The 20,503-nt window shown below is 41.1% G+C and overlaps 1 protein-coding gene across 3 annotated transcripts in view; it reads right to left on the reverse strand.

The window, feature by feature from the left end:
• Positions 1–20,503, reverse strand: part of NFX1 (nuclear transcription factor, X-box binding 1) — a 101,373-nt gene that overhangs the window by 65,159 nt on the left and 15,711 nt on the right. For all 3 annotated transcript variants that reach the window (XM_053570701.1, XM_053570704.1, XM_053570707.1), the window contains exons 3-7: positions 15,345–15,503; positions 11,381–11,458; positions 4,641–4,746; positions 2,788–2,859; positions 150–289 (exon numbers count right to left, since the gene is read on the reverse strand). In XM_053570701.1, coding sequence (XP_053426676.1) covers positions 150–289; positions 2,788–2,859; positions 4,641–4,746; positions 11,381–11,458; positions 15,345–15,503 — 555 coding nt within the window. The remainder of the gene's footprint in view (positions 1–149; positions 290–2,787; positions 2,860–4,640; positions 4,747–11,380; positions 11,459–15,344; positions 15,504–20,503) is intronic.

Below are 20,503 nucleotides of genomic sequence, written 5' to 3' on the forward strand. Positions count from 1 at the left end.
TATCTCCACTTCTCTCTACTCAAGGTACCAGAGCTGAATAGAATCTCTATGACTATAGGTCTGAGCTCAATTGACATGTATCATAAAAGTCATAAACAAGGTTTCAGAAAAGTACATATGCATTGCTAGCTAGTGTGCCCACCACTTACCTTGGTTCAGTATGATCCGGCAAGGCTGGCACTGGCCTGCATGGCACAGCTCAGCACAGTGGTGCTGACCACAGTTCAAAACATTCTCACATGGATTAGAACAGTGGACTGTAACGGCCTGACCACAGCGAACTGTGTGCCTGTAAAGACAGGCGATATGAAGACAGCATTAGTCTAAAAGTTCCTGTTGGGCTACTAACACTGATACTCAAAGTTTCCCTCAAAACTTTACTAAACCTTTCCCATGACCTCAGTTCTTCCATTTTCCTATGTCTCCTGCCACCAATTCTTATTTTCTCAATTACTCTCCCTCTTTCCATTCTTTCTTCTTTCTCATTTTCCATCCTGCCTTTTCCTTTCCCCTACTTTCTGACCAGTGAGAACTGAAGGCTATTCTTGAGTATTTGTTTGAAGTGATATCATATGTGAGTTCCATTAAGCAGCATGCACAAGGGGAAAAAAGCCCTGGGAAAAAAGTTGGAAGATCTCAGTTCTAGTCTGTGCTCTACCTGGTGCTCCCTCAGTACCTTACGGACAGAGAAGGACGGGTGGCTATACTATACCCAGATTGGACATACTCCCCATAGTGAAACTGTAATGGCATTTTCCTGATACGTACCACTATGGCTTTTTATATAGCTACAATACCTAGAACATACTGCATATGACTTGGATTCAGGGTGGGGAAATCATTCTAGCTTTTTTCTAATAAACATCCTGATTTTGCCAACTTACTGGCTAGGGAAGGATGAGACCAGTGCTTTTTAGACAATCATCTTTAGTTCCATTTCCAGGGTAATGGTTTAGCAATCAAAGTCTATTCTCCTATAAGAAGAGTTTTATTCTACCCGGTACTCCCACCTCAACTATCAATTTTTTTTTTAAAGTTAATGTTATATATATAGATGATATACTTTGCATCTTTGCAGTACTTGGCATAATGTACTTTGTAGTACTTTGCATAATGATAACATTGGCTTATCATGCTACTATTTTGCCTAGCACCATGGCCAACATCAATGCCTTGAGTGGAAACTATTATTTTTCTCCTGTATGATAAGAAAAATGAGGTTCAGCAAGGCTACACAACTTTCCCAGATCAACAACCAATGAACAGCAGAGCCAGAATCTGACCTTTCTGACCCAGAACACTTGCATGTGAAATCTCAGGCCACACCAAGTTCAGTAAACACTAAACAAACACATTCCACTAAAAATCTACATGATCCATCTCATCTTGCGATTCAAAAATCATTTTAAGATCTTATTGGTTGGTCCTCAGAGGCATCCCACAGTGATCAGGGATCCTTGCACTGATGATGCTAGAGAACTTGTATCATAATAGAAAGGGTACTTTCTGGAGTTGCTTAACCTTTCATTCAACAATATTCACTGAAAACCTTCCAGATGCCAGATACTATGCTAGGCACAAGGAAACGGCCCTTGCTTCCTGGATCTTAACAGACGTGGGTTCAAATTCTGATTCTGGCACCCACTAGAGGCTAAAAAATTGCTATGACTCTAGCATTTCTACCTGAAATGGGTAATTTCACAATCTTATCATGTATATAACTCCTTAATCACTTAAAAGAATTTTTTTTTTTTTGAGACAGAGCATCAAGCTGTCGCCCTGGGTACAGTGCTGTGGCATCACAGCTCACAGCAACCTCCAACTCCTGGGTTTAAACGATTCTCTTGCCTCAGCCTCCCAAGTAGCTGGGACTACAGGTGCCTGCCACCACGCTCGGCTGGTTTTTTTGGTTGTAGTTGTCATTGTTGTTTGGCAGGCCCAGGCTGGATTTGAATCTGCCAGCTGTGGTGTATGTGGCTGGCACCTTAGTCGCTTGAGCTACAGGCACCGAGCCACTTAAAAGATTTTAAAACAGGATTGGGGCAGCACAGAAAACTACTATTTATAGAAAAGATACCATTCATATCTACCATTTATTTATATTTATCTACCAATCTTTTACTTTAGAAATTTGCAGCTGGGCACAGTGGCTCATGCCTGTAATTGCAATACTTTGGGAGGACAACGTGGGAGGATCACTTCAGACCAGCCTGGGCAACACAGAGAGCTCTCCAACTCCCCCCCAATTTTTTTTTTTTTTTTTGTAGAGACAGAGTCTCACTTTATGGCCCTCGGTAGAGTGCTGTGGCCTCACACAGCTCACAGCAACCTCCAACTCATGGGCTTAAGCGATTCTCTTGCCTCAGCCTCCCAAGTAGCTGAGACTACAGGCGCCCGCCACAACGCCCGGCTATTTTTTGTTTTTTTTGCAGTTTGGCCGGGGTCGGGTTTGAACCCGCCACCCTCGGTATATGGGGCCGGCGACCTACCGACTGAGCCACAGGCGCCGCCCTCCCCAAAAATTTTTAAAAAATTAGCTGGACATAGTGGCACACAGTAGTCCCAGTTACTCAGGAGGCTGAGGTAGGAGGATTGCTTGAGCCCAGGAGTTTGAGGTTGCAGTGAGCTATAATTGTACCACTGCACTCTAATCTGGGCAATGGTATAAGATCTTGTCTCAAAAAAAAGAGAGAGAGAGAGAAAAGAAAAGGAAAAGAAAAAGAAATTCACAAGTAAATCATCCATGTGGAAACTGAGGTCATCTTTAGAGTAGCATTCTAACTTTACCTGGTCCGTCCACATTCACATGCTTTAGTCATAAAGGCAGGGCAGGGTGGGCAGGGTCCAGGATGGCAGAGACTGTAAAAGAAAAGCTTTAATGAACGGACCATACTCATGTATCTGAACTTGAACAAAGCTGCTCCAGCTGGGTCCTATTGTGAACAAGTAAGCCTACTATAAAATGTTTTCATATTTGTCTACAGTTTTGATTAAACTACAGAAGAACCTCTGTAAGTTGACCAACCAAGGGACTATGACAAACTGGTCAATACAAAGGAGGTGGTCAACAAAAGGAACTAGGCTGACTGTACTGATAAGTACATACGGTGCATGTCCAGTCTCTGTGAGAATTAGGTCAATTCAAGGAGGTGGTCAATGTAGGGAAGTGGTCAACTATGGAGGTTCTACTATGCGTTTAAAAAGATTATCAACTATATTTTTATGAAGAAAAAAGTGACAGCATTATCATTTCAGAATATTTAACCAGAAAAATAAAACCCAAATCAGAATACTAGCTTTATTTGGGTGTGACAAAGATGACATTTTCAAATATGGTCTTGGTCCTCTTAGGGCAACATGTAGGCATAAATTTGCTTGCTACTCGGGTGAATGGCAGGACGGCCAATGGGGTTCTATAGAAGATCAGAATCTAAGCAAAGTAATAGAGCTCAAATCTACTAGGTCCATGAGAAGCAAATACATTTTTTCATCAGCTAGTGAAGGAGGCGGCTGACTGCCTTGCAGATTGCAGGTCATACTTTCTAGCTCAATCTGAAACAGCTCTATACTCAATTTCCCAAGCACACCATCACCACAGCTTGATCACAAGGCCCCTGGTCCAATGTTCACCACTGTTCCATGCACTAGAAACACCAAGATCTGATATTTACTCTTAGATGTGGATAATAAAAAGCAAGAATTACCATTTTTTGACCACTTGCCAGACTCTGTACCAACCTTCTTAGGTGTATTAATTCATTTTTTGCAGAACCCTGTGTTACTATTCATATCATTATTATTTTACAGATGCAAAAACTCAGGCTTAGAGAAGTAATTTGTCCAAGGTCCCATAACTATTAAATGACTTGACTCCAGAATTTAAACCTGAGTCTGAGGTCATAGCCCCTAGAAATGTATCTGTAACTGTTCAATTATTTCTCTATTACTACATATTTCTCTTATTATTTAGAACCTTAATGAATACATTCTAAAGCTTCCTATTTATTGTAAGGAAAGGATTCACATTCTTAAAACACTGTCTGACAGGACTTTAAACAGCTGTCTCTCTCCGGACAGAAGGCTGTTAAATATACTGTCACAGACCTTTCACCAGGGGAATAAAATATATGAGTCTCAAAAAAAAAAAAGGGTGGCTCAAAGGAGTAGGGCGCTGGCCCCATATGCTGCAGGTGGCAGGTTCAAACCCAGCCCCTGCCAAAAGCTGCAAAAAATAAATAAATAAATAAATAAAAATAAAAGTATATATATATGTGTGTGTGTGTGTATGTATGTATGAGTCTCATTGCTCCTTAGAAGCGAGCAATGTAATATAGCAGAAGAAGCACTGCTTTGGAAACTGCCACTTTACCATGTCCTAGAACTGTAACATTAGGCAAGATGCTTTGCCTTTCAGAGCCTCCTCTATAAAGTGGAAATGATAAATACCTATATATCACTCAGCAGTGGTACTGATTCAACAAGTTAACTTATGCAAGTGCCTGGCACAGAGTAAGCACTCAGTATATGGTTCCACATCACCCTTCATCCTGATGAGTTACATGCTAACCAGATATGTGTACTTAGAGCCACCACAAAGTACATCCACTAGGAATCCCAAGGGATTGAGCATTCCAACTTACAGGTTACAGGAATGTGGGCAGTCCTGGCCAGGCTGTTTCTTTCTACAAACCTCACCACAACTATGTGGAATTTCATTTCTGCTCCATTCAGGATTCTTCACCTTGCCTAGAACATATCAGATCAGAGAATTAATGGCACAAACTTCAACCACATTGTCAACTTCAATGAAACATTACAGTATAGCTATATAGCATGAAACTTTTAATGTGGTTTTCATTAGTTCAACAAATTACCTCACATTCTAAAATAAAAAGATGAATTTAATGCTATCCATCAACAGTTCCACTGAGTATGATAAACATTAAATTCTGGATTACCCTGGAAAAATAAATAAAAACTCATTTTTACTTATGAAAATGCCACTTTGACTAATAGACACTTTTAACCTGAGATAGATATCTATAAGATAAGCTTTCTGTAAATGGCCTCGGGACTGCAAGGACATAGCTGCTGTAAGCATCAGAGGGAGGGAATAAGAGGACAGCACTGGGGGAAGGGGAGAAGATGTGGAAGGGACAGAAACGGAACTCACCTATTCGAAAGCTGTGAAGTAGTTAACAAAGGGCTATAATTTTATAATCAATGTTACTCTGCATATCTCGACAGAGTACCTTCCATGGACTTAGTGCAGAGACAGGGAGAGTAGCGTGTGGCATAAGATTCCTCTTTGCCCATAAGGAATTGGGCATTCTCACGGAGGCAATTTACACACTGCACGACAGGCATCCCTGCTCCAAGGCCTCTGCTTTTCTCCCATATTGTCTCTTTAAAAAATTTTATTCATGCTGAGAGGGTTAATACACCTAAAGGTCACCAGTTCCCAAATCTTCATTTTATCTATGTATTTATTTTGGCCAGGGCCAGGTTTGAACACACCACCTCCGGTATATGGGGCTGGCACCGTATTCCTTTGAGCCACAGGCGCCGCCCTCCTAAATCTTCATTTTCTGCCTTGCCCTGAATCCTCAGTTTCAGTCCAAACATCTGCTGAACATTTCCACTTGAGGTTCACAATCATTTCAAATTGATTTTATCAACAGCCAAAGTTCACATCTTCCATGTACAACTCAACCCCTCCTTCAGTGTTCCCCATTTCTGTCAGTGACTCCATCACTGTCAGAATCACAGGAAAAACTGGAATCATCACTAACTTCTCTTTTTCTATCACATGCTACTTAATCATCAAATCTTGTCAATTTTTCCTACACAGCATCCCTCACCTCATCTTTCCTACTCCACTCTTGGCTCTCTACTGGCAAAACAACATCTCCAGACTGTTACAAAAGCTTCCTGGGGCTGGGCACAGTGGCTCACACCTGTAATCCTAGCACTCTGGGAGGCTGAGGTGGGTGGATTGCCTGAGCTTACAGGTTCAAGACCAACCTGAGCCAGAGCAAGACCTTATCTCTAAAAATAGCCAGGCATTGTGGCAGGTGCTTGTAGTAAATAAAAAATTAAAACAACAACAACAAAAAAAAAAACCCACAAGCCATCCATTTGTTGTCTGCAGAAAACACACGTAACCACAAAAGACACATTAAAATTCAGAGTTAAGGGTTGGAAGACAATTTTTCAGGCAAATGGAATTCAGAAGAAAAGAAGGGCTGCAATCTTGTTTTCAAATACATGTAGATTTAAAGCAACTAAAGTCAAAAAAAGACAGACGGTTACTTCATATTGGTCAAGGGAAAAATACAACAAGGAGACAAGGAGACCTTTCAATTCTAAATATTTATGCACCCAATTTAAATACTTCTCGATTCTTGAAACAGACCTTAACTAGTCTGAGCAATATGATATTGTATAACACCATGATAGCGGGGGACTTTAACACTCCTCTTACAGAGCTGGACAGATCCTCTAAACAGAAATTAAACAAAAATATAAGGGACTTAAATGAGAGCCCTAGAACAACTGTGCTTGATATAGCTCACCCCAACCCAAAGATAAAGAATATACATTCTGGGCGGCGCCTGTGGCTCAGTGAGCAGGGCGCCGGCCCCATATACCGAGGGTGGCAGGTTCAAACCCAGCCCGGGCCAAACTGCAATAAAAGAAAGATAGCCGGGCGTTATGGAGGACGCCTGTACTCCCAGCTACTCGGGAGGCTGAGGCAGGAGAATCACCTTAAGCCCAGGAGTTCGAGGTTGCTGTGAGCTGTGTGACACCACGGCACTCTACCGAGGGCAATAAAGTGAAACTCTGTCTCTACAAAAAAAAAAAAAAAAAAAAAAGAATATACATTCTGGGCGGCGCCTGTGGCTCAGTGAGTAGGGTGCCGGCTCCATGTGCCGAGGGTGGCGGGTTCGAGCCCAGCCCCACCAAACTGCAACAACAAAAAAAATAGCCAGGCGTTGTCGCGGGCGCTTGTAGTCCCAGCTGCTCGGGAGGCTGAGGCAAGAGAATCGCGTAAGCCCAAGAGTTAGAGGTTGCTGTGAGCCATGTGACGCCACGGCACTCTACCCGAGGGCGGTACAGTGAGACTCTGTCTCTACAAAAAAAAAAAGAATATACATTCTTCTCTGCAGCCCATGGAACATTCTCCGAAATTGATCATATCCTAGGACACAAAACAAATTTCAACAGAATCAAAGTAATTGAAATTTTACCTTCTATCTTCTCAGACTACAAGGCATTAAATGTGGAATTCAACTCCAACAAAAACATTCAACCACACACAAAGGCATGGAAATTAAACAACCTTATGCTGAATGACAGTTTGGTGCAGGAATAAATAAAAGAGGAAATCATTAACTTCCTTGAGCATAACAACAATGAAGACACAAGCTACCAATGGCAAAAGCAGTCCTGAGAGGAAAATTTATCGCTTTAGATGTCTACATTCGAAAAACAGAAAGAGAGCACATCAACAAACTCACAAACCATCTTATGGAATTGGAAAAAGAAGAACAATCTAAGCCTAAACCCAGCAGAAGAAAAGACATATCCAAAATTAAATGAGAAATTAATGAAATGGAAAACAAAAGAATCATTCAGAGGGGTGGTGCCTGTGGCTCAAAGGAGTAGGGCGCCAGCCCCATATACCAGAGGTGATGGGTTCAAACCCAGCCCCGGCCAAAACTGCAAAAAGAAAAAAAAAAAGAATCATTCAGAAATTAATGAAACAAGGAGTTGGTTTTATGAAAAAACAAATAAAACAGATAAACCTTTGCCCAGACTAACTAGAAATTGAAAAGTAAAATCTCTAATAACCTTAATCAGAAATGATAAAGGGGAAATAACTGATTCCACAGAGATACAAGAGATTATCTCTGAATGCTACCAGAAACTCTATGCCCAGAAATTTGACCATGTGAAGGAAATGGATCAATATTTGGAATCACACCCTCTCCCTAGACTTAGCCAGAAAGAAATAGAGCTCCTGAACAGACCAATTTCAAGCGCTGAAATCAAAGAAACAATAAAAAATCTGCCAACAAAAAAAATGCCATGGTCTGGATGGCTTCACACCAGAATTCTATCAAACCTTCAAAGAAGAGTTTATTCCCATACTGCAGAAATTATTCCAGAAAATTGAGGAGGAAGGAATCTTCCCCAACATGTTCTACGAAGCAAACATCACCCTGACACCAAAACCAGGAAAAGACCCAACTAAAAAGGAGAACTTCAAACCAATTATCACTAATGAATACAGATGCAAAAATTCTCAACAAAATCCCAGCCAACAGATTACAGTTTATCATCAAAAAAAGTCAGACATCATGATCAAATAGGTTTCATCCCAGGGATGAAAGGCTAGTTTAACATACGGAAGTCCATAAACGTTATTCACCGTATCAACAGAAGCAAAAACAAAGAGCATATGATCCTTTCAATACATGCAGAAAAAGCATTTCATAAAATCCAGCATCCTTTTCTATTTAGAACACTGAGGAGTACAGGCATTTCTTTCTTTTTTTTTTTTTTAAGAAAAAAATATTTAGGATTTATTTAAAGGCCTGAAAACATTCAGAATGATACCACTGGTAGCACATTTCTTAAACTGATGGAAGCTATCTATGACAAACTCACAGCTAATATTTTACTGAATGGAGTAAAACTGAAAGCTTTTCCACTTAGAACTGGAACCAGACAAGGGTGTCCTCTGTCACAATTACTATTCAACAAAGTGCTGGAAGTTCTAGCCAATACAATTAGGCAAGACATGGAAAAAAAGGGCATCCAAATGGGAGCAGAGGAGGTCAAACTCTCCCTCTTTGCTGACGATTTATCTTATACTTAGAGAACCCCAAAGACTCAACCACAAGACTTCTGGAAGTCATCAAAAAATACAGTAACGTCTTAGGATATAAAATCAATTTTTACAAGTCAGTGCTCTTTGTATACTCCAATAACAGCCAAGATGAGAGGCTAATTAAGGACACAATTCCCTTCACCATAAATACCTAAGAATATACCTAACAAAAGAGGTGAAAGACCTCTATAAAGAAAATTATGAAACCCTAAGAAAGGAAATAGCAAAGGATATTAACAAATGGAAGAACATACCTTCCTCATGGCTGGGAAGAATCAACACTGTTAAAATGTCTATACTTCCCAAAGCAATCTACCGATTCAATGCCATCCCTATTAAAATACCAACATCATACTTTCAAGACTTAGAAAAAACGATTCTTTGTTTTGTATGGAATCAGAAAAAACCTGTATAGCTAAGGCAGTTCTTAGTAATAAAAACAAAGCCAGGGGCATCAGCATACCAGATTTTAGGCTATACTACAAGGCCATAGTGGTCAAGACAGCATGGTAGTGGCACAAAAATAGAGACATAGACATTTGAAATTGAATAGAAAACCAGGAAATGAAACTAACATCTTATAGCTACCTAATCTTTGATAAACCAAACAAGAACATACAGGGGGGAAAGAATCCTTATTCAATAAATGGTGCTAGGGAGAACTGGATATCCACATGTAAAAGACTAAAATTAGACCTGCATTCCACTCACAAAAATTGATTCAAGATGGACAAAAGACTTAAATTTAAGGCATGAAACGATAAAAATCCTCAAAGAAAGCATAGGAAAACACTGGAAGATATTGGCCTGGGAAAAGACTTCATGAAGAAGACTGCCATGGCAACTGCAACAACAAAAATAAACAAATGAGACTTAATTAAACTGAAAAGCTTCTGTACAGCTAAGGAGACAATAACCAAAGTAAATAGACAACCTATACAATGGGAAAGGATATTGGCATATTTTGAATCAGATAAAAGCTTGATAACTAGGACCTATAGAGAACTCAAATTAATCCACATGAAAAAAGCCAACAATTCCATATATCAATGGGCAAGAGAGATGAATAGAAACTTCTCTAAAGAAGACAGACGAATGGCTAGCAAACATGAAAAAGAGCTCACTGTCCCTAATAGAGAAATGCAAATCAAAACCACCAAGATATCATCTAACCTGAGCGACAATGGACCACATCACAAAATCTCAAAACTGCAGATGCTGGCGTGGATGTGGAGAGAAAGAAACACTTTTACACTGCTAGTGGGACTGCAAACTAATACAACCTTTTTGGAAGGAAGTATGGAGAACCCTCAAAAAACTCAAACTAGCCCTCCCATTTGATCCTGCAATCCCCTTACTGGGCATCTACCCAGAAGGAAAAAAATCCTTTTATCATAAGGACACTTGCACTAGACTGTTTATCGCAGCTCAATTTACAATCGCTAAAATGTGGAAACAGCCTAAATGCCCACCAACCCAGGAATGGATTAATAAATTGTGGTATATGTATACCATGGAATACTATTCAGCCATTAAAAATGATGGAGCCTTTACATCCTTTGTATTAACCTGGATGGAAGTGGAACACATTATTCTTAGTAAAGCATCACAAGAATGGAGAAGCATGAATCCTATGTATTCAATTTTGATATGAGGACCATTAATGACCTAGTACATGGTGGGGGGTGGGGGAAGGGGAGAGTAGAGAGAGAGATAAGGAGGGAGGGGTGTGGGGGAAAGGAAGAGCAGAGAGGGAAGGAGGCAGGGGGCTGGGGTCTTGGTGTGTGACACACCTTTTGGGGGCAAGACAATTGTAAGAGCGACTTAACAAATGCAATCAGTGTAACCTGGTTTCTTGTACCTCAATGAAGTCCCAACAATAAAAACAATAAAATAACCATAATAAATAAATAAATAAATAAACAAATAAATAGTGGGCGGGGGTGGGGGGGAAGTGGCCTCCATAATAATTCTTAGATCTCTAGGGCCTAGCACAAAATAAGTGTGCTCAGTACATGTTTAATAAATGAATGACATTCAAACCATACTGTATTCTGCTACTTTCCCTCAATAAATAGTCTCCTATAAAAAAAACAAACAAAAAAAACCACTACTCTTTATTCATGCTGCTCAAATCTGAAATATCAAAGCTTTATAGCTAGGGGTAAGAGGAAGCCCATGTCCATACTTGTCCTGGCCACTTGGTCAACTCTGGTCTCAAGCTAAGACCAAGAAGACCAGCACCACAGCTCAGAAGCAATATAAGCCTGGGTGAGAAGGCCCATCTCCAAAACAGCCTGTCGAGAGCACAAAGGCCATGACTCTAGCTATGGCATGGACCACACGAGAATGGTCTTCTAGACTCTTATAGCTTTGAAGTTGTAGTAATTTCTAAGACATGCTCAGTAGACAACCTCTCATAGACTGGGAATGAGATTCAATGCATGAAGTAAAAGAGACTCATGAGTATAGAAACAAACTTACCACAGAAACAAGTATAGGTATTAGGAACATGTGCAGAAACATTCTGACAGGCAGGGCACCTCCAACCACTCTGGCCATCTGTCAAGAAAAATGAACATAAGCCAAATAAATCTCTTTCAAAAGCACATGTAATTTTTAAAAATTTAAATCCATCCGGGCGGCGCCTGTGGCTCAGTCGGTAAGGCGCCGGCCCCATATACCGAGGGTGGCGGGTTCAAACCCGGCCCCGGCCAAACTGCAACAAAAAAATAGCTGGGCGTTGTGGCGGGCGCCTGTAGTCCCAGCTACTCGGGAGGCTGAGGCAAGAGAATCGCTTAAGCCCAGGAGTTGGAGGTTGCTGTGAGCTGTGTGATGCCATGGCACTCTACCGAGGGCCATAAAGTGAAACTCTGTCTCTACAAAAAAAAAAAAAAAAAAAATTTAAATCCATCCAAAAGAAGCCACAATATTGAAACAAGAACAGTAATTTCAATGTTAAGTATAAAAGATGTTTGAGAAACAAATTCACAACACTGAATGCTTTGCTTAAATACTGTATTTTGGGCTTGTATTTATAAGGACTTTGAGAAACAGTGAATCAAGGGGGTATCCATTTTGTTTTATTATTCCTAATGTCAACATTATCTAAATCTTTTTTTTTTTTTTTTGTAGAGACAGAGTTTCACTTTATGGCCCTTGGTAGAGTGCCGTGGCCTCACACAGCTCACAGCAACCTCCAACTCCTGGGCTTAAGCGATTCTCTTGCCTCAGCCTCCCGAGTAGCTGGGACTACAGGCGCCCGAAACAACGCCCGGCTATTTTTTGGTTGCAGTTTGGCCGGGGCCGGGTTTGAACCCGCCACCCTCGGTATATGGGGTCGGCGCCTTACCGACTGAGCCACAGGCACCGCCCCCATTATCTGAATCTTAGTTCAAAAAGATAGCATCTTGCTGTGTGGCCTAGGCTGGAGTACAGGGGCATGACCATAGCTCACTGTGACTTTGAACTCCTGGGATCAAGCAATCCTCCGCCACAGCCTCTTGAGCTGCTGGGACTATAAGTGTGTGCCACCATGTTCAGCTAATTTTTCAAGTTTTTTTGAAAGACAGGGTCTCAGGTGGCACCTGTGGCTCAGTGAGGAGGGCACCGGCCCCATATACTGAGGGTGGCAGGTTCAAACCCGGCCCCGGCCAAACTGCAACAAAAAATAGACGGGTGTTGTGGCAGGCGCCTGTAGTCCCAGCTACTCAGGAGGCTGAGGCAAGAGAATTGCCTAAGCCCAAGAGCTGGAGGTTGCTGTGAGCTGTGATGCCATAGCACTCTACTAAGAGTGACAAAGTGAGACTTAGTCTCAAAAAAAAAACCAAAAAAACAACAAACAAAAAACAAAGAAAGATAGGGTCTCACTATATTGCCCAGACTAGTCTCAAACTCCTGGCCTCAAGAGATCCTTCTGCCTTGGTTTCCCAAAGTGCTGGGATTACAGGTGTGAGCCACTGCACTGGGTTAAAATATTTCAGTATATCCAGAAAAACCCATACAGTTTGAATTAGAAAGCTATAGTTTAGAAGCATACTATATAACATTAGCATTATCCATAGCATACTAGCATACTTTGGGAGAAGCCCACAATATACTATAGAGAAGATTTGTCAAAGGCAGAAGAAACTTGTTCTAAAAGTAAATTAAATAGTTGCTTTGTATAAATTTCAAAAGCAAACTATATAAGAAATACTTTCTATAGCACTGTTATTGAACCAAAGAACTTTTTTTTTGTCACCCTGGGAAAAGTGCTGTGGTGTCATCTCAATCTCAAACTCTTGTGCTCAAGAGATTCTCTTGCCTCAGCCTCCCAAGTAGCTGGGACTACAGGTGCCCACCACAATGTTCAGCTATTTTTAGAGATGGGGATCTCGCTCTCACTCAGCCTGGTCTCGAACTTGTGAGCTCAGGCAGTCCACCCATCCCAGCCTCTCAGTGTGCTAGGATTACAGGTGCAAAAGACCCCATTACTAAAAGGAAAGGAAAAAAACCCAGAAAAATTAGCTGAGCCTGGTGGCATGTAACGGTCAGGAGGCTGAAGCAGGAGGACTACTTGAACCCAGGAGTTTGAGATTGCAGTGAGCTATGATGATGTCACTGTACTCTAGCCCAGGCAAAAGTGAGACCCGGTATCAAAATAAAAAATAAGAAGGGGGCGGCGCCTGTGGCTCAGTCGGTAAGGCACCGGCCCCATAAACCGAGGGTGGTGGGTTCAAACCCGGCCCTGGCCAAACTGCAACCAAAAAATAGCCGGGCGTTATGGTGGGCACCTGTAGTCCCAGCTACTTGGGAGGCTGAGGCAAGAGAATCGCTTAAGCCCAGGAGTTGGAGGTTGCTGTGAGCTGTGTGAGGCCACGGCACTCTACCGAGGGCCATAAAGTGAGACTCTGTCTCTACAAAAAAAAAAAAAAAATAAAAAAAATAAAAAAAAATAAGAAGGGTAAATAACAGATTAAAAAATACAGTTAGGTGGAAGGAATAAAATCTGGTGTTTTGTGGCATAATAAGATGATTACAGTTAAAAACAATTTTTGGTATATTTCAAAATAACTAGAAGAGTAAAGCTGAATGTTCCTAACACAAAGAAATGATAAATATATGAGATGATGGATATTCCAATTACCCTGACTTAATCATTACACATTGTACGTCTGTATCGAAATATCACATGTACCCCATAAATATGTACAACTATTATATATGCATAAAAATAAAAATTTAAAAATGGAAAAAGGGCCAGGCGTGGTGGCTCATGCCTGTAATCTCAGCACATAGGGAGGCTGAGGCAGGAAGATTGCTTGAATCATGGAGTTTGAGACCAGCCTGGGTAACATAGCAAGACCCTGTCTCTAAAATTAAAAAAATTTAGCCAGAAGGGATGGCACAGTGCGTATAGTCCCTCCCAGCTAGTCAGAAGGCTGAGGCAGAAGGATTGCCTGAGCCAAGGAGTTCAAGGCTGTAGATAACTATGATTACACCACTGCATTCTAGCCTGTGAGCAATAGAGCAAGACCCTGTCTCTAAAAAAAAAAAAGAAAGAAAAAATAATTAAAATAGAGTTATTGTCCTGTCTCTAAAAAAAAAAAAAGAAAGAAAAAATAATTAAAATAGAGTTATTGTATAATACAATAATCACACTACTATGTATATACCCCCCTCAAAATAAAATCAATAGGTAAATCAATAAATAAAAGCTAACATTTCCCAGCCTGAGCAAGAGTGATACTTCATCTCTACTAAAAATAGAAAAACACTAGCTGGGCTGGTGGTGTCTATAGTCCCAGCAACTACTAGGGAGGCTGAGACTAGATTGCTCAAACCCAGGAATCTGAAGTTGCTGTGAACTATGATGCCATGGCACTCTATCCAGGGTGATTGAGTGAGACTGTCTCAAAAAAAAAAAAAAAAAAAAAGCTAACGTTTTCAATAATACCCTAAGTATAATTTAATATTGTTACATTCAGATGGTTTATTTAAGATCCATAGCTGAATTCTGGTCATCTGAAACATGTGACTAAGGTAGCATACTCTCCTTCCAGATAAATACTTAAGAGAAATTATACAGGCCAGGCATTGTGGCTCACACCTTTAATCCTAGCACGCTGGGAGGCCGAAGCAGGTGAATCGCCTGAGCTCAGGAGTTTTGAGACCAGCTTGAGCAAAAGCGAGATCCCAGTCTGTACTAAACATAGAAAAACTAGCTGGGTGTGATGGCACATGCCTGTAGTCCCAGCTACTCAGGACAATGAGGCAAGGAGATTGCCTGAGCCCAAGAGTTTGAGGTTGCTGTGAGCTATGACACTGCAGCACTCTACCGAGGGCAAAAAAAAAAAAAAAAAAAAAAAAAGAGAGAGAGAGAGAAATTATATTTTTAAAGGTAGGTTTAAAACTTGAACATATCAGATGGATGAGAATAACTACTCAGAAGAAAAAAATAATTCACCTGCTTGAGATGCTGGAGACCTTGCCCATTTCTTTATGCAGTTCAAGTGAAACACATGATAACAGCTCTGACAACTCCACACTGGGGCTATGACACGAACCAATTCACAGCACACCATGCATTCATATTTTTCCGTGGTTAGCTGTTCAACCAGAGAACCTGTTTTAAAAAATAAAACAAAATAAAAAGATAAATTCAAACACAGAAAAGCATTCCTTACACTTCCCAACCAAGGATCAACAAGTCATTTGAGAGAAAAATCCATACACAGAGATTTGAAGGGACATCTGATTCTGAGTAAGGCAGCTGGCTGTTCAGATTCTTGGCCAGGAAAATGTTGAGGTAGAGGATCTAGGAAGGGGACATTCAGATGGAGATTCCTACAAAGTAAACATTCCCAAGATATTGCCCAGGAAAATACCCGAGTAGCCAAATGCTCCTTAGAACACAGCTTGAGCATGCATGGAGCATAGGATGTTGCCATGCATACTCTGATTTCAAGAGGCCTTAATATAACAGACCCATAGATTTAGGCTCAGGAGAGGCTTGTGAAGCTGCACTCTTCAGCTATAAGAAGCCTAAACCTGGGCAGGTTCCTACATCATATGGCTGGTGAGATACTTCTAGCAATTGCACTAAAGTCTTTAGTCATTCACTCAACAAAGATATGCTTAATGCCTATCACAACCCCAGGGTATGGTTACCAGACTGAAGAAGACAGTCTCTGACTCTAAGGACTCACCATCTAATGAGAGAGACCATGTATAGCATTTTAAGACTCCTCCCAGGTTTATTCCTGAATGCCTTCACTCACTTCCAGATTTATTCCTCAAACACAATCTCCACAAAGTCCTAATATAGCCAGGCTCTCTCAAAGCTGAGTGTATATGTGTATGTGTGTATTTCTTAGTATTACTGTTGTTTTCAGGTCCAAATAGGTTAAAAGAAATAACTGACCTCAAATACAACATTCTAAGCACTATGCTGAAGCACTTTACACAAATTATTTAATCCTCTCCACAGGCTGTAACATAGGTGCCATTTTTAATACGCATAAGCTAAGGCTTCAAGCGATTATATTACTCCCCCAGAGTCAAAGAACTAAAAATTTAAAACTCAAAAATTCTGGCTTGGTGCCTGTAGCTCAGTGAGTAGGGCACTGGCCACATACACTGAAGCTGGCGGGTTCGAGTCAGGCCCAGGCCTGCTAAACAATAGTGACAACTGCAACTAAAAAAAATAGCCGGGCGTTGTGGCGGGTACCTATAGTCCCAGCCACTCTGGAGGCTGAGGCAGGAGAATCGCGACATATGTCACTAGGGTGACATAGTGAAACTATGTGTCAAAAAAACCCAAAAAACCCAAAAAAGGGGCAGTGCCTGTGGCTTAGTGAGTAGGGTGCTAGCCCCATATACCGAGGTTGGTGGGTTCAAATCCAACACTGGCTGAACTGCAACAAAAAAATAGCCGGGCGTTGTGGTGGGTGCTTGTAGTCCTAGCTACTTGGGAGGCTGAGGCAAGAGAATCCCCTAAACCCAGGAGTTGGAGGTTGCTGTGAGCTGTGTGACACCGCCACGGCACTCTACCGAGGGCAATAAAGTGAAACTCTGTCTCTACCAAAAAAAAAAAAACAACCCTCAAAATTCAATCACATCATTATCTGACTCAAAGGGTCACATTTAAATCATTATATAATATTGGGTCTCCCATGATTACTTTGTAAATGTTCAATATAACATCAAAAGAAATACAGAATACCCTGAGACTGTAAGCTCTGTGGGTAGGCACAAGGCCTTGTCTACTTTGTTCAGCGTAGGATTTCCAATGTTCACCGTGCACCAAGTGCTCAAAAACTGCTGAATGAACAAATAAACGAGTGGCATCTAGTCTGTTTGATTATTTCTTGCTAAAACTGTGGGCATCACCTAAATTGTTGAATAGCTTTCTCCCTTTATTCTCTCTCTGGAATAAAGACACATTGTGTGGCTGATTAATGGGAAACGTACTTGTTTTACATTATACACGAGTACATCATAAAACTGAATTCCATTATAAAACCAAAGAACAAGACTTAGATTCTTTCTTAAAAGTAGGGGTACCCTGTGCAGGTTAAAATCTTTGAATAACAAAGTTAATTATATTTTCTATAAGTCAGCATGTTACATGAAGAAGATTCTAGTGGGATAAGTTAAATAAAAGAGCTCATGAGAAATTTAGTTGGAGGCATCTATACACAAGAGTCTGTTTGGGACAGAGGAATAATCTGGGAAAATTATACTTGGGGTGAATTTTACAGAAAATGCCTCCTGACCACTTCAGAATAGAAATGACTTAGACGTAAAGGGCATATAAAAGTAAGTGAAATATGGAACATACTTAAAAACACTGCATACTCTGTTATTTTGATTTTTACCCTGAAGATATATTTTTATTTTATTGTTTCTCTTATTCATCAGGTTTAGAGCTTACTAATAAATAAGCATTGTTTTATAAGTGTTGTTTTAAAACCTAGTTGCAGTAAAATTTGACCACTAGGATGCACATACATAGGGATGTGATGATGGCTACTACATTTGAATAACCCACAAATTAACTGCCAGCCATTTCCAAAGGCTTTCTCTCTCATATTTGATATCCAATATCAGCTAATTCTACTGGCTCTACCTGGAAAATATATTCAGAATCCAACCACTGTTGCTATCCCTCTGGTTCAAATCACATTTAGCTCACCTGGATTATTACAATGGCCTCCTAACTAATATTTTCCCACTTCTGCCCTAGCCCTACAGTTAGTTCTCACCACAGCAGCCCAAGGAAGACTATTAAAATGCAAATTAGGAGGCAGTGCCTGTGGCTCAGTGGGTAGGGCACGCACCCCAAATACCAAGGGTGGCAGGTTCCAAACCTGACCAGCTAAAACAGCAATGAGAATTGCAACAAAAAATAGCCAGGTGTTGTGGCAGATGCCTGTAGTCCCAGCTACTCGGGAGGCTAAGGCAAGAGAATGGCTTAAGCCCAGGAGTTGGAGGTTGCTGTGAGCTGTGAACCCACAGCATTCTACCGAGGGCGACAAAGTGAAACCTTGTCTGAAAAAAAAAAAAAATAAATAAATAAAATGCAAATTAGGGTAGGTGTGCAGGCTCAAGCCTGTAATCCCAGCACTTTGGGAAGCCAAGGCAGGAGGACTGCTTGAGGCCAAGAGTTCTGAGAATAGCCTGGGCAATATAGTAAAGCCATCATCTCTACAAAATTTAAAAAACCTAGCTTGACTCTGCAAAATTAAAAGACTAGCTTGGGGGTGGCGTCTGTGGCTCAGTAGGTAGGGCACCTGACCCATATACTGAGGGTGGCGGGTTTGAACCTGACCCAGCCAAACTTCAACAAAAAAATAGCGCCTGTAGTCCCAGCTACTCGGGAGGCTGAGGCAAGAGAATTGCTTAAGCCCAGAAGTTGGAGGTTGCTGTGAGCTGTGACACCACAGCACTCTACTGAGGGCAAAAAAGTAAGACTCTGTCTCTGAAAATAAAATTAAAAACAAACAACAACAAAAAAAAACTAACTTGGTAGTCCCAGTCATTTGGGAGGCTGAGGCAGAAGTTAATTATATTTTCTATAAGTCAGCATGTTACATGAAGTATGAGTTTGAGGTTACAGTGAGGTATGATGATGCCATTGTACTCTAGCCTGGGCAAAAGAGCAAAAGAGGTCTGTCTCAAAAAGAAAAAGCAAATTAGGTAATGTCACTGTTTCGTTTAGAACTTACCAATGGCTTCTACCTCATATGCCTGTAAAAGCCAAAATCCTATCACTTCCCAGTCCTTGCTGCTATTCCTCTTTCCCTGGGTCACTAATCTGAGATATTGGCCTCCTTCCTATTTCTCAAATTAACATGCAGATCCCCTTCCTGCAGCCTTTACACTTGACATTCCCTCTGCCTAGAGATTTTTCCCTAGATATCTACACAGCTCAATCTCTCATCTCTTTCAGATGTTTACTCAAAATGTGACCTTCTCTTCCTGCTGATAAGGGGGCTAAATTAAAAAATAAAAATAGGGCTGGAGTTGGTAGCTCACACCTGTAATCCCAGCACTCTGGGAGACTGATGCGGGTGGACTGCCTGAGCTTAGAGGAGTTTGAGACCAGCCTGAGCAAGAACAGCCGAGCAAGAGCGAGACCCCATCTCTAAAATAGCCATCATTGTGACAGATGCTTATAGTCCCAGCTACTCACTTGAGCCCCAGTATTTGAGGTTGCTTCGAGCTATGACACCACGGCACTCTGCCAAAGGCGACAAAGTGAGACTCTGTCTCAAACAAAAAAAACAAAAACAAAGACATTACCTTTTCATAAGGCATTCCCTGGCCACACTTTAAAAAAACTGCAACCCAGGCGGCGCCTGTGGCTCAGTCAGTAAGGCGCCGGCCCCATATACCGAGGGTGGCGGGTTCAAACCCGGCCCCGGCTGAACTGCAACCAAAACATAGCCGGGTGTTGTGGTGGGCTCCTGTAGTCCCAGCTACTCGGGAGGCTGAGGCAAGAGAATCGCTTCAGCCCAGGAGTTGGACATTGCTGTGAGCTGTGAGATGCCACGGCACTCTACCGAGGGCGATAAAGTAAGACTCTATCTCTAAAAAAAAAAAAAAACTGCAACCCACTCCCTCAACATTCTGTAACCCTCTTCCATAATGTGTTTTCTTTCACTATTTGAGACACCATGTATTTTACTTATTTTATCTTGCTTATTATCTAACTTTACACATAGAATGTATACTACTTAAGGGCAGAGATTTTTACTAGAGTGGTGCCTGGGACATACAGCACTGAGTAATACTTGTTGTATAAATGAATGACAATAATAAATAAAAATAACAAAATGTTCCAGAAAGGTCCTGTTAAAAGAGACAGTGTAATTCTTTCACTGACAATATTAATCTTCTCTTCAGTTTTATCAAAACATCCCTAACATGTAAAATATGGTATTGTCCTCGAATGCTCTGTGCTGATACTCTACCATGTTTCAGGTCCAAGACTTGTCCATGGTGGGTGGCAGCCCTGTCCTGACCATTGGCTCTTCATCAATCATAGTAGGTCTTCTCCTACTAGGGCTTCCCTATCATGTCTCAGTCACAGTTATGTCTACTCTATACTTGTAGCTGGAC

The sequence above is a fragment of the Nycticebus coucang genome, chromosome 2 (genome assembly GCF_027406575.1).
Source record: "Nycticebus coucang isolate mNycCou1 chromosome 2, mNycCou1.pri, whole genome shotgun sequence".
Lineage (NCBI taxonomy): Eukaryota > Metazoa > Chordata > Mammalia > Primates > Lorisidae > Nycticebus > Nycticebus coucang.